This window comes from Hordeum vulgare, chromosome 7H (assembly GCF_904849725.1).
Source record: "Hordeum vulgare subsp. vulgare chromosome 7H, MorexV3_pseudomolecules_assembly, whole genome shotgun sequence".
Taxonomy (NCBI): Eukaryota; Viridiplantae; Streptophyta; class Magnoliopsida; order Poales; family Poaceae; genus Hordeum; species Hordeum vulgare.
Genome location: NC_058524.1, coordinates 593,113,064 through 593,127,994, shown reverse-complemented (window position 1 = coordinate 593,127,994; position 14,931 = coordinate 593,113,064). Strand labels below are relative to the sequence as shown.

At 40.9% G+C, this 14,931-nt stretch overlaps 1 protein-coding gene across 1 annotated transcript; it reads left to right on the top strand.

The window, feature by feature from the left end:
* The first annotated feature begins 10,651 nt into the window (after positions 1 to 10,651).
* LOC123407597 (AUGMIN subunit 2-like) lies at positions 10,652 to 13,569 on the top strand. The gene is made up of 6 exons (XM_045100761.1): positions 10,652 to 10,830; positions 11,376 to 11,486; positions 12,222 to 12,326; positions 12,505 to 12,573; positions 12,835 to 12,948; positions 13,198 to 13,569. Exons 1-6 carry the CDS (start codon positions 10,735 to 10,737, stop codon positions 13,495 to 13,497), a joined length of 795 nt encoding a protein of 264 aa, XP_044956696.1. The 5' UTR covers positions 10,652 to 10,734; the 3' UTR covers positions 13,498 to 13,569.
* The last annotated feature ends 1,362 nt before the right edge of the window (positions 13,570 to 14,931 follow it).

Genomic DNA, 14,931 nt, shown 5'->3' with positions numbered 1-14,931 from the left:
TGTGTATGCGTTGTTTCACATAGACAGGGACCCTGAATCTCTGTAGCTCGATCTCAGACTTTGCAATTGAGACTTTGAGAGGACACGACCGATCTCGAATGAATTTTTCGGAGGTGTATGTATCAATATACATATGAACAGTGATTAGAGTAAATCTACTACTAGTAATCTAGTATCAGGAAAAGAAGAGAGGGCACAAGCTGCAGCAGAAACCTGAAGTTGTCCGGAAGAAGCAGGACACTGTGTGTCTGATTGCCAGTTCTGCCTACCACAGCAACGGATTTCTTCAAATCACATCGGATAGATATATCATAGATGTGCGTGCATAATTAATGTGGCAATCGTGCGCCGATGAAAACAAGACATTGATTGGTGGAAAGCAGGTTGCAGGTAACCTAATCCTGTGATACATGATGTGAGAGGTCATCACTCGCCACCTCTTGTTTCTCTGAAGCAGGATTATTTTGGGCACGTGTTGAGGTCATCTCATCTCCGAGCTATTTCGTCAGACAACACAGCGCGAAAAATCCCACTAGTCCACCATGCCGTCGATGTATCCCCACTAACCCCAAATAGATCCACCGGAGAGGCGGAGACACACCTTCATGCGCTCTCCAACCCTAGATGCGTCGTCGGAGTGGGGATACATCCATTATTCCAACTCTAGGGTGTCGTCGATGTGTAGTGTCAATGGCTATCATCATGCCAAATTTAAGTCTTAAAAATATGGTTAGTTATATTATGATGTATTTTTATAACATATTTTGCATTAAAAAATTATCCTAATATAGCTTAAAATGTCACCATTGCGTAGAACATGAAAAATTATACAATATTCATATAAGGCACGTTTTCATCGGATGTACGGATTAAAAGTTACATCAATTTTAATATAAGATAGTGTGACTCCTTACAGTCAGGCGCCACACAATGTAGTGTGGCTCCTTACTCTTAGGCGTCACACAACCAGGAGTGTGGCCCCGGGTGCCACGTTGGCCAGAAGTGTAACGCCCATATGCTAGGCGTTACATAGTGTAGTGTGACGCCCGACTGTCGGGCGCCACACAAAAGGGTCAGCTGAGTAAATTTATTTTGAATGTAGTCCAGTTTGTGAATTTGTTTCGTTTAGGGGTCAATTTTGTCGATTTTGCCTCCAAATATATGTGGACGGTGACGAGGAATGGAACAAATATACAAGAAAAGTCTGGACATAATCGTCAATGATGCCCTCTGATATTTACAGATTTGTTTACGAATCATAGAAACACAGACTTGCTTCTCATGACAGCATAAATTTGCTTCGCTAAAAGAATCTACACTTGCACAAGAAGTATAATTTTGCTTCTCATGGAAGCACACATTTGTTTTTTGGAAAGCAAAAAATATATATGTTTTCAGAGAAATACAAATTTGTTTTTGATGTAGGCATGTACTTACTTTCACGAAAAGCACATTTGTCCTTCTCAAAAAGAGAAAAAAATATACTTTCATGAGAAGCATAAATTTGTTTGGTGTGGAAGCACAAATTTATTTCTCGTGAAGGCATAGATTTGTTTTCATAAGAAGCACAGTTATGCTTTTTGGGAAATATGTTTCCAGAAGAATCATAGATGTGCTTTTCGTGAAGGCACATATTTGTCTGTGCTTCTCGGAAAAACAAACTATGCGTTCACAGGAAGCATAATTTTTCTTTGATGAGAAGCACATTTATGCTTCTGGAAAAGAGAAAAAATATAAGAAAAAACTGCAACCGTGCTTTCGGCTCCTGTATTTTTTTCTTTGTTGCTGATTTTTTATTTTTCTGGGTTTTTTGTAATTTTTTCCTAAGATTTTTTAAGTCCATCTAAACCTATTAACATGTATCTTCAACAAGCTCGATGTGAGAAAATTAACAGTGAAAAGGTTTGGGATTTGGACCCATGATTAAAGAGATAAAACGTTATAAATAAATAAATATGCAAAAAGGGGGGAACCTCACAGATTACGATAAGTTATGCTTATCCACTGTGTCACCTGTCGGTGCATGAGAGAAGATGAGAGTGACCTTTGTAAAAGATAACTCTTTACTCGCGATTTCGAGCAACGAGGGTTCTTAGTTGACGCCCGTGTGCGTCAACTAGGAGTGGCTTCGGTAAAACTTACACAAATGGCCCGAGCCACTTTGGCAACAAAGTTGTTTCTTATATTTTTTTTCCCTTTGCTCCTATAGTCTATTTTTCACCCAAACAAAAAGAGCTATTGTTTTTTAATCTGTTCTGAAAAGTGAACAAAACTTCCCACAAATGCGAATGTTTTCTGAAAACTGAACAAAAAAAATCAAAAAATGCGAATGTTGTCCAAAAGTACAAACAAATTTTGAATTCTGAACAATTTTCCTGACTGGTGAGTTAATTTGAAAAAAAATTCAAAAATGTGAATCATTTTTGAAAACATGAACACAAAATTTCAAGAAAATGCTAATATATTTTTAGTTACAAACAATTTTCATACTCTGATTTCTTTTCTTTAGTTGTGATTTTTAAAGGGAACAATATTTTAAAATCATGAACGAATAACTCGAAAATGTGAACTTTCTAAAAAATGCAAACAAAATTTGAATTTTTTTAAAACAAATTAATTGTGAGAAAACTTAAAAAACATGAACATTTTTTGGAAACATGAACAAATTTTTTCAAAAAATATGTAAATTTTTTCAGTTTCAAACAAAATGTATAAAAATATGTTTTTTCTTTGAAATTTTGAACTTTTATGATTATTTAGATAAAATTTGAAATTATGAACATCTTTTGAAAATTTTGTTGACCATGTTTTGAAAAAAATTCACCATGTACTATTGAAAGAAGGGGGAAAGAAAAAACAAACAAACAAAAAAGCAGAAAAATATGAAAGAAACATAAAAGGAAAAAACAAAACAACAGAAGAAAAAAATGAAGGAGCGAACGCGCTGCCGCGAACTATATCGCCCCATCTGTGGGCACTGTGTGGGTAGCCACTTTTGATTGCCGTTGCACAAGTGGCAAATAGGATCTTCCCTCAACTTCTTCTTAATCAAACCTAGGCTGAAGAACTGCGCGTTGGCCTTAGATAGTTGTAATCTAAGGCTAGCCCCAACATCACAATTTCTTGATAATGAGAGTAAGGAATATCACTAAGGCTAGCCCCAATATCACACTAACCAATGTAGGAATTTCTACCAATAACAACTGAAATAAAAGGTGCTCCCACAACATTCAGATAACATTTACTTCTAACAATATGAGTTGCAGATTCAAGGTAATGGATCATTTATCCTTCAAGGTTCTTAGTTACAAGATCTATAAGCATGCCCCTTTGAGGTTGGGTTTCAATTTTATCATATGGTACACAAGTTTTCATGACACTTCTATTGGTAGTACTAGTTACCTAACAATGTTCTTTGATCCTTGTACAAAAGGGTGGTTTCTCAACATACTTAACATTTTTTACTGGACTAATAACATGAACTTGCATTCCCTTACTAGCAAATTAATATTTTTATAAGTTTATTTATGCGGTTCATGATATTTTTATCATTTATCATTAGGCACATTAATGTGAGAAACAAAGAATTTGCAAAGATTGGCCATAATTTCATAATCAAGTCCAAATTTAGCACTCATTTTATTCAAAATATTAGTTCCATCTAAAAGACTTAATGCAATCATACTCAAAATTCATACCTTTTTATTTACCTTTGCCAACCTCCCAATTCTCAGTGTTTAAGAGATATATTTTTCAATGAGATCCCAAGAACCATAAATACCTTTATTATTGAAAATACATCTAGAAAAACCACCAAGTGTTTCTCTATCATGTTGAAGAAGCCTTGCACAAAAAATACCAATAATTATCTTCTTGGAGAGCTCATGATTGGAGCATCTGAGCATTAATGAATTAAGTATCCCCGAAATTTGATCCCTCTTCCCTACAGTATGAAGCTAAAATTTATAAATATAATTCCTACCCACGTGCACTTTATGGAGAGGGTAAAACTTTGAACAAAACATGGAGCGAAGATCAACACATCATATATTTCATATGTATCACCCTAATACCTATACCACTCTGATGTTTTTCTCTCCAAATGTAAAGTGAAAGCTTTATTTTTAAGTTCATCATGTGGTAACCTAAAATCCTCAAGGGACCACACAATTAGTCAAGCACGCATAAGTGTTCTTTGGATGGACAATGCCATCACCTACATAACGGCCAACCCTTACATTCTCAAGTGTACTAATGGGTGTCTAGTAAACTTCTTTATTTTTATAAGGTGAAGGTTCCTTCCTAACCTCATAATGACGGTAGGAGACACATCCCGACAATATACTAGCAACGAGATTCTCCATAATTGAATGAAATAGTGAACAAAAAATACGAAACAACAAGCATGGTAAACGTTTCCTTACTGATTTCCACTTACCAAGAGCGCTATGCTCCCTAGCAACAACTGAAGAAAAGAGTCTTGATAACCTAGATTGTAGGGGGTCAATTCCAAATCTTTTCGATAAGTAAGAGCGTTGAACCCAAAGAGGAGAAGAAATAATTGATCGATGAAAATTAGTAAGGAATCATTGTAAAGGCTCCAAAGATCATTTAGTGATTTTTTATTTAGTTGTTTGTTTGACCTAGGGTAAAACTATAATAATGTAACTTGAAACAAAAGTAAAAGAGTACAACAAGTTGCCCAATCCCTATCTGTGCTCCAGTGGGGCTCATTATATGGGTCAAATCATTCTCGAGGACAAAGGTTATTTCATTAAGTTACTTTTACCTATTTTCATTGACTTCAAATTTCACTGCCTTGCTAATTTTTGTGTGTGCAGCCTATGATTATGTATTGTCCTTACTTGGACAACATACATACATATGATTATACCATGTATGCAAGCATCCACAAATACAACGAGAATAATTAAGATAAATCAAACCATAAAAGTAAATTATAAGGTCCCCATTGATTCCTAATGCAATATTTTCTAAACACAGGGTCGAGTAATATCTTTCACTCCGACCACCTATCATAGACGAAACTAATCACATAATACTCTCCTCTAAGCCCCCCCCCCCCAAAAAAAACATTCAGTTGACTTGCGAAAAAAGTGCACATTTGTATAAGGCACCTGTAATATTTTGTAGGTCTATGATAAGTTAAGAATAAATAAATAAAATAAATGAGAATCCAAGAGGGAAAAATGAAAGAAAAAGTAGAGGAAGGGGTATCTTGTTTTTCCATAAGCTCCTATTATACTTTTAGGCAAGCTAAGAGCATCTCTAGCAGAGTCACCATAATGGCCCAATCGCCGTAATAACTGTCAAAATGGCAATCATGGCCGAAAACATAGTCTAGCAAAGTCACCATCGCATGGTAGGTCATACAAATTTATGGAGTAACCTCCATATCTAGCTTCTCAGCCTCCATATTGGGCGACTCAGGGCTGCCTTTTGAAGTGCACTTCATATGGTAGTTGCATGTGGCGCGAATGAAACTTCGGGTGATCCCCCACCTCAAATGGGACAACACAGGAGATTAGAGAGAAATTATCTCCCATTGACTAGTGGGTTCCACAATTCTGGAGACAATAGTATGACAACTCTAGTTTGTGCATCCCTTGCTATCCTCCACAATGCATATGGAGCGCGCTCAATATGGATACGAAGGCTACCAATATGGCGACTCTGGTAGAGTTGCTCTAACCTTTTGTTGGAAACACAATTATCTTGAAGCGAATACGAGCATTTGCGAATAAGTAAAATCATCACCGAACACAATGCAACCGTCATAACTAGATGTGGCATTAGCGTTGAGTCGAGGTTTGTGTTGTCTTCTCAAGAAATCCATTATCGTTAATTTTGATAGAGGGATTCATCACCGTCATGTTTGATTTGTTGTCCCAGGGAGCATTACTACTTGATCAAATAAAAACTTAGACTTTCCCCAACTATAATTGTTGCCAAGTTTTAGTAATTATACCAAGTCAAACGCACCCTACGCATGCAAGTCTAAGAGTATAGAAACGGAAAGTAAATACATGCATATGTAAGTAGAGGGTAGGGATAGGAAACTCAAACACAAAGATGACATGGAGATTTTTGGCGTGGTTCTGATAGGTGATGCTATCGTACGTGCACGTTGATGGAGCCTTCAACCCACGGAGGATAACGGTCGCGGGAGTCCATGGAGGGCTCCACCCATGAAGGGTCCACGGAGAAAGCAAAATTGTCTATTCCACCATGGCTTACGTCCACGAAGGACCAGCCTCACTCGGGGTATATCTTCACAAAGTAGGCGATCTCCTTGACCTTACAAACTTCTTGGTTCAACTCCACACGAAGTCAGAGGCACCCAAGCGACACCTAACCAATTTAGGAGGCACCACTCTCCAAAAGGTAATAGATGTGATATGTATGATAAACTCCTTGCTCTTGTGCTTCAAACATAGTCTCCTCAACACTCAATCATTCTCTCACAGATTTGGCTTGGGTAGAGGAGATTGATTGGATGGAAAGCAACTTGGGGAGGTTAGAAATCAAGATCCATGTGGTTGGAGTGGAATACTTGATCTCAAGACATGAGTAGGTGGTTCTCTCTTAGAAAATAAATGGGGGAAGGTGTTGGTTTGTTCTAAATGCTTCCTCTGCGAATAAGAGGAAGGTGAAGGGGTATATATATGCATCTCCAAAAATCCACTATTACAACATTATTGCCCAACTCGGTGAAACCGAAACAAAAACTCGTTTGCACCGACTAGTGCAAAATGTGGAAACTTTTGGCGTTTCATGAGAACGATATGTAAATCTCGGTAAGTCCAATTTGGCTAGCTAACCTAGGAAGTTACCCAAACTCGGTGGCACCGATTTGCAAAGTCAAAAATTTCGATTTTCAGCAAATCAGGAGTTGGTCACTGTTTTTCGGTTGCACCGAAATCAAACTTAGTGGCACCGAGATGGTTGGGTTGGCTGTGGATTCTGTCTAGGGTAAAACTCGGTAGGGCCGATTTGGAAATATTGATGGCACCGAATTTGAGTGTTAGGCTTTGGACAGAATATTTGTGGGATAATTTCATGAGAGTTTTTGGTGGCTAACTCTAAGCACTTGAGCAACCAGATCATCATAGATACCTCATCCCCTTTTAATAGTATTGGATTTCCTATGGTATCAATTGTGATTTCTCACATAAAAGCAGAATGTAGAGTCTTGAATCTTGTTGCCAAAAGATGTTCCTTGCATCTAGGGGATCTCCTCACAATCCTTTGCTAATCCATTCATTAAAATTTTACCGTAATATACTTGGTAGAATCATTAGTCCAATGAAGTACATGTTGTCATTAATTACCTAAAACACTTATGGAGAAGTTGTCCTTTCACTTCTCTTCTCAAGAAATCCATTGCCGTCAATATTGATAGAGGGATTCATCGCCGTCATGTTTGATTTGTTTGTCACCCGGGAGCATTACTGTTTCTATCATTCTTCAAGCATGTATTGACTTCTTGCAATATATATACTTAAGACTTGAGAGATTATCCAATTTTATTCGATGGTAACCTCAGCTTTAGATCTTTGCTTTTTATAAGGTAGGGCATTGTTTTTTCTTTGAAGGAGAATATACCATTTCACTCAGAAATAATTATCTTTCACACAAACATCTTCCAAAGAAATAGCATAGCAGTGTGTTTCAAGGTAACACAATCACCAGAAACAAACAAGGGCATTCATGTATAATTAATGTCCCCCAAAGTCGATGTTATAGCTATGACTAGAAACAATAACAATGCCATAAAGAATGGCGACGGGAGACACAAGATCTCCTATCCCTTCGGAAAATAGAATAGAACTAATTCAGATATTAAGCAAACAAAGAACAAACATGCAATAGTAGCAATCATGATGAAGGTATATTATTGTTGGTGATGAGAAGTTGCCTCTTAGGTGCTTGCTTGGGTTGGTTATGTTGGGGGTGTGGCCTACTACCCCATGTAATGGTTGTTTAAAATAGTTGGTTACCATCTTTTGGACTTCCTTTTACCTGTTTGCTATTAGCCTTCTGCGGCAGCATAGGTTTTTTCTTTTAACTTTTGCACTTTCATTTTGCTCTTTTCATTCCGTTATCGGTTGATAGTGGAACCCAATCCTTTTTAGGATCGTATGGAAAAAACCGACAACAAAGGTAGACCATTATGTCACTATCGTAGTCAAGCATAACCTAAAAATTCTTGACCATGGCCCCCAAAAGATATATTTTTAATTTTGTTTAAAAATCAACTATATATGAACCACCTTTGCATTATATTCACTACCATCAAAATAGAGAAAGGACTAAACCATGGTTTAGAGTCGAGATTGTTGAGGACTAGTACCACATCTGCAATTGAAGCAACCATAATTGTACTCCCCATTCTGACCACTACCCCCTCGCCCCTGTGTCGCCTCTCTCGGGCGTCACAGGGGCAACCCGTCCGGCGTTGCCTCCTACCCACACCCTCCTCCCCTCACCTCGCCATCGCGTGAGGAGACCGCCAGCCAAGCCCCGTCAGGCTCCAGGGAGGGTGGTGGCAGGGCATCTCTCTGAATGGCGCTCGGGCAGACCTGGTGTGGAGAATCGCCGGGCTCTGAAAGGCACGCGGGCCCGCTGGCACGGTTCCAGTGGTCCGGGGATGGGGGCAGCATGCGCCGGCCAGGTACAACACGGGCGCGCGACGTTCAAATGTGGCGCGGGCGCACGGCGAGGGGCACGACGTCCAGATGCGGCACGGACGCATGGCGAGGCGTGCTGCAAGCGCGCGACGCCCAGGTGCGGTGCACACGTGCGGGCGTCGGGAGCAGGCTGGGATGGCGCAGGTTATGGGCCGCGCGATGTCGGGCAGTGTGGCATCGATTTCGTGGTGCTCTCGGAGACGGGGTGTTGGTTCGTGTCGGGGGAGCTTTGGAGGTATGGGCATCGAGGCCCTGACGGAGCATATGGTGGAGGGGCTTGAGCGGCCTGTACGGCGCTCGAGTGGCGACTTCGGCCACGAGGGCACGGCCGATGGGTGTCTGCGCGGTCTGGCATCGCATGGACGCCCCTGGGGTGCACGGATCGAAGGCCCATGGCAACGAGGATGTGTGCTCCGGTGGCATGTGATGCGGATCTGGTTTCCGACCGTCGGTGGTCTATGCGACGTGCGGTTGGCTTCGGCGAATATTGGTGCCTCTTCGTCGACGGGTAGCTTTGATGGTGGTGATGTTTGGTGGACTTACCGACGCCAATGTGGGATGATTTGCGGGTGAGGTGGTGTGGAGCTTGGTGAAAACCATGTCTTGTCCTTGTGCCGTGACCAGCGATGGCGACAGCTGTAGCCGTTGTTGACCTTCATGGAGGCATCGTTGCTTGTTCTCCCACCCCTCCTGCGCGGATCTGGCCATTTTGGTCTCTTCGGGGGAAACCTTGACCTATGATCGGATGATGGTGACGCATTGGTGTCATATTCCTTCTTTGGGGCTTCGTCTTGGGAGCTTGGCATCGGCGAGCGGGACCGGTGGATGGCGGTTAACGGCAAGTGTGTCGTTCAGACTTCGGTGTCAATGATGATGGTGGGAGCGATGTCAGCGACACGACAATGGTTGCGGTAGTCGGCTCTTCTTCGGTGTGTCCGGGTTTTGCCTCGGTTTGTTTGTTGCTATGGAGTCGAAGCTGCGACGACTGGGCCGTGCAGTATACGATGAATGGCTGCAGGTGGCCCGTTTGGCGATCTCCGAGCCGTGTGTGATTTTGTCCTATAGAGTTCTCTGTCAGAATTGGAGTTGCGTCGTTTGGCCGTAGGTGGTTGAGATTTTGGCATTGTAGGTTACATTGTGGGTTGAGTCGACGATCGCCAACGGTAAAGTCGGAGTCGTTTGCTCAGAGTGTAGGGATGACGATGACAGCTCTAGGAGAGGAGTGATGATGATGACGCTTGCGTGCTGTTTCGCTGAGACCCTCCTTAGAGTGATGTGCGTCGTCTTTTCTATGTGTGTCGTAACGGTTTTCGTCCGTTTTTCCATAATTAACCGGACAATCTGATTTTCACTCGGTTTTTTCTAATTAACTAAGCAACTTTCTTCTTCTTAATAAATGTAGGATAACTGCTATTTCGAAAAAATGTACTTTCAAAATCCGGCCATCCTTGTAATAGAGCGGAATTATGGGCCCTCCGCTCTATGTATCCACAGAAAAATATATTGCTAATTTTTTATTTCAATACTGAAGACTAATTACTAATTAAAAATGTAAAAATCTTCAACAATCTATCAGTCTAATGCTCTGTTCGTCCTAAAATAAGTGTTTCAACTTTATACTAGTTTTTAGTATAAAATTGTATTAAGATTGAGACACTTATTTTAGAATGAAGGGAGTATCTTTTTATAATATTTCCAATTGAATGGTCACTTGCATAATAGTTTTAACCGATAAAAAGCTTCACCCGCAGTGCCAAGACGTTGTTATCCTTTGTGGGGAAAACATGTATTTTTAATGTCATCGATTCAGACAGGTTTGTTATTTTCTAGTGAAACTTTGAGTAAAAAAAGAATGAGTAGAAACTTTGAGTAATTTGTTTTTCAAAATATTACGGCGATGAAGGCTGAACAGCACAGGGAAGCTCAGCACTGAGCAGCAATTGGACATTTGGAGGCAAAAAGCTCAACCGGCCGGCGAGGCGAAATCGAAACGCCCACCAACCCCCAACAACCGGTCGAGGCCATGGCGGCGGCGCAGAAGCCGGCGAAGCGGCTCGGCGGCATGGCAGAGGCGCTCGCCATCGCCGGCGACCTCGGCTTCCCGGGCCCTCCCGCGCAGGTTACCCCCACCTCGATTTACTTCCGTCCCCCCCAAATCCTGCTCCTGTCAATTTCGTTTCTTCCGCCGCCATCTCACGAGATCCGAATCTCCAGGTCGAATTCTTATTCCCGTTCCCGGTAAATCGTCGCCGGGGATTGTGGAATGTAGGTTTCGAACCCTATTCTGCATTCTCTGCGTGGTTTGGACAGGCTAGGCGCGTAGGTTCAGGGAAGTTCTGTGGGGAACATCTATGCTGTCCTGAGAGGAACATCTATGGGGAATTATTCTCCTCCTAAGTTTGGTGACTGTAACCTGCAGGGCTCTTCATCCAATGAAACCTTAGCTGTCTTGGAGCTAGTTGTAGCCCATCTAAAACTGTTGGCTGCAAGATTGCTATGTCTCCCTCTGTTTTTGTTATGCTGTCTAGCTCCATGAAATTTACAGTGCTCTGTGTCACTAATTTGATGGTGATGGAATGACTATTCTTTTTTATTTCGCAGATTATGGCCATGTGTGCTTCTTAAGTCTTTACGCTTTTCTTTTTTGTCACTTAACCATTGCAGGAAGATCACAACACCTCGGACAAAAGTGATGACCTGGTGAGGGTATTAAGGGAGCTGACTGTCGTGCAGCGGAACATTGCCAATTTGCAAGTCGAGCTACAAGGCAGAAAGGTAATGGGTTGACGACCAGTTGCTACTGTTTGTACTATGTTTACACCAATTCTGTGCCACGCCAATGCTTATGCAGTTTTCACTTGTTGGTTACCTTTTCAGATTAGTACATGATATTACTTTGACTCTAGATCAACGCTTTTGTATTTCATCACTTTATTTCGCTGTAGTGAACATCCATTTCATTCTGTTACAGTGGTAGCAAAATTATGAAATTCCCGGGAGGTTATTCATATTGTAGGTAGAAATGAGAACATCATCGAGAATTAGAGCATTTTGGAGATACATTTGCTTATATCAATATGTCCACTTTGACTATTGTGGTGAACAATGGTGATGTCTTTGGCTCTTTGCTATCAGAGCATATTAATAACATGGATCATTTTTTTCTTCTTAAGTGAAAACAATAATTCGATATCTGTCTATGAATCTAACAGATGCCCACACTTGCTTTACCTAGGTTTTGATGTTTGAAAAATGAATTGCAATGACCAAGTCTCCGCTCTAAATGACTAAATGTGCAAGGTTAAAGCTTTTAACTGGTTACGTATAAAAAATTAAACTGATTACACCCTATTAAATGTGATTACAAGCAAAATAGCAAGCACCCAATTTGTATTTCACCTGTAAACTTCACTATATATCATCTCCAAATGCTGGTGTCTTCAGTTTTCTGGGCTTTTGATTCGTGTCAGTTATTTTCGTTGATCATACTGATGAACTTTTGATTTGCAGGATGATAAAAATATTGCTCATTTGACTCATGTTAGTGAAATGGAAAAGAAGTGTGAATCGTTGACCAGAATTACTGCTATTTTGAAAGATGTTATTCAAAACAAGGTACTGGAAGTTAGAAATCTCTAATTTTATTTTACTTGATTTCTTTCTTTCTTGGGACCACTCTTACTCAGGGTATTGTGTGAAGAAAGTTCTGCCTGTGCTGTTGGCTGCTCCATATACCATATAAATCGACCAATTACAAGACGTGGGTATCAAAATAACAACCCTTTTCTATCAGGACCGCATTATTGCCCGTCTGCAGCAACCTTACTCGCTTGATTGCATTCCTGTTGAAGCTGAATACCAGGTTGGGTTCTTGATCATTTTCATTTCAGATTCTTATGGAAAATATACCATTCATTTATTCATGAACTTACACATGCGAACTGAAAATGGTGTATCAAGTAGCAATCTACATCCAGTTTTCTGATTCTTGGAATTCTTTACAATGTATTGATATGGAGGAGAATCTTAGCTGCACCTGCTTAGGTGATTTCTTTACAAAGGAATGTGTGGTTTGTTGAGCGAAGCACAATTTTTCCTACTCACTGTATTTGCTTCTCCTCAGAAACAATTCTCGGAGCTACTTCTGAAAGCGGCAAGTGACTATGGGGCATTGACAGCATCAGTTGGAGATTTCCAGTGGAGCCAAAACTTCAGAGAGTCGCCTGCTGTATGGGGAGTAAGTTGAAAATACCCCTTCTGGTAATTAGGAGTCATAGCAAATTTATCCTCCGCAAAAAACCTTCCACTGCAGATGCAAATATTAATGGCACCACTGTCAAATCTAGAGATGACAACTAATTTACCATGTCAGTGTAGAATGTTTTTGTGCATTCTGATCGCATTGTCTTATGGCAGCTCTTTCTTGTCTACAATTATACCATGTCAGATAAGAAACTACTAATGATTATCTTTTACCTACGTGAAGGAAATGCTACGACCGATACCTGCTGCGCTTGCATCCTGCACTAGGTTCTTCGAGGCCATGTCTGCGATGAGGGAATCCTTTTCTACTCTTCAAACACTCCGAGTTGGTCCTTCTTCTCTGTCAATGACCCCAGGTGGCTCCAGTGATGATTCAAAGTTCTTGACACCACCTCAGAGGAGAGAGGGCTCGATGCTCAATAGCTGGAAGCAAGTGGACAACGTAAACCCTGAAAGTGATGGGCTCGACAATATCAACCAGAGGAGGCTGTCATGGCCATCCTCCATTAACAGGGACCTGTAGATCACAGCTCACCGAGCTAATACTCACATGTTTGCATTCTGTATAAATGGGATCGCCGAGGCTTGTCTTCAATTTTATTGTCTTCGGGTTTTTTTTCTGGTCGCTGGCAATAGCTATTATGAAATATATCAGAACTAAGTAAAGTACCAGTAGGCTTTCCACAAATAGACTCCAAAGTAGGACTCCTTATTTCCTTTGACCTTCATCACCATCTTCAAGCTCTAGAAAGGACGAGGCACTTGACATGTCTCTTTGATGGAGCCTCCAGAGAGTTCTAACGGGTAGCGCCATAGAGGAACAAGCAAGCATGTACGTGTCTGAAGACTTGGACTATTCTAAAGAATAGGTATACACAATTACAATTCATCTTGCTCATATGTTTTGGATCCATGAGGATGAAATTATACGAGTAAAACAAGATTTCGATGAAGTAGGACTCCTTGTTTCCTTTTATCTTCATCAGAATCTTCAGTCCGTCTTCAAGCTCTAGAGAGGAGTAAGTACTTGACCTCGGTCTCTTTGGTGGAGCCTCATCATTCTTCTTCCTCCACTTCTCATAGTTCTGGAGAAATGCCCAACAATGGTGCAATGCAAATGGCTTGCCTTTTGACTAAGGTTTTTTGTTTGTATCTCTCTTGAGTGAACTTGTCCTACAACATACAACTAGAAGGTGGTTTCGTGAGCGAAGATAATTGAAATTTATTCTAAACATGCAGTGGACAAAGATGACAAAATCACTCACATATTCATCAATTGCTGTACCACCAGGAAGCGTGTTCTTCACTTGCTCTGAACATCCCACCCACCGATTGCAACACTCAAGGATCACACTCCAACAGTTTGTGAGTGACTTGAGTGATCAACTGGACAATGCCTTTGCACCAAATTGACCACCCCCGATGACCCCATCAAGTATGACACTCTCCCACGCCAAAACCAAAACCACACGAAAACTACCGCTGCAACCACACGTGTTCACCAAAAAACAAAAACAAAGGTAAATGATAAAATAAGATCCTAGAGGGAAAAAAGAAAAAAGTTAGAGAGGAGTCATGTTTTTGTGTGCTTGCATTACATTTTACAAATGATGATCTAAATTGTCTAGAAATGAACATTCATGAAGAGATGTCCTTACGAGCACAACACAGCCGCCACAACTAGATGTAACATCGGGACCTGAAGAAGTAGAGACACGAGACACTAGCTCATCCGCCCTCAAAGCGGGATTGCATTGTCTTTACATGGTATCCACTGCCATCAATTTGGACAGAGAGGACGTCACCCGTCGTCATGTTTAAGTTATTGCCACCAATGACAGATCTTCATGGAGATTGTTGATGGGGCTAACAAGACCATTCATGTTTAAGTGGTATTTAAAGCTAGCTTCTGAAGGAAAAAAAAATTGGAGGGGAGGGGGGAGGTGTTGGCTCACCC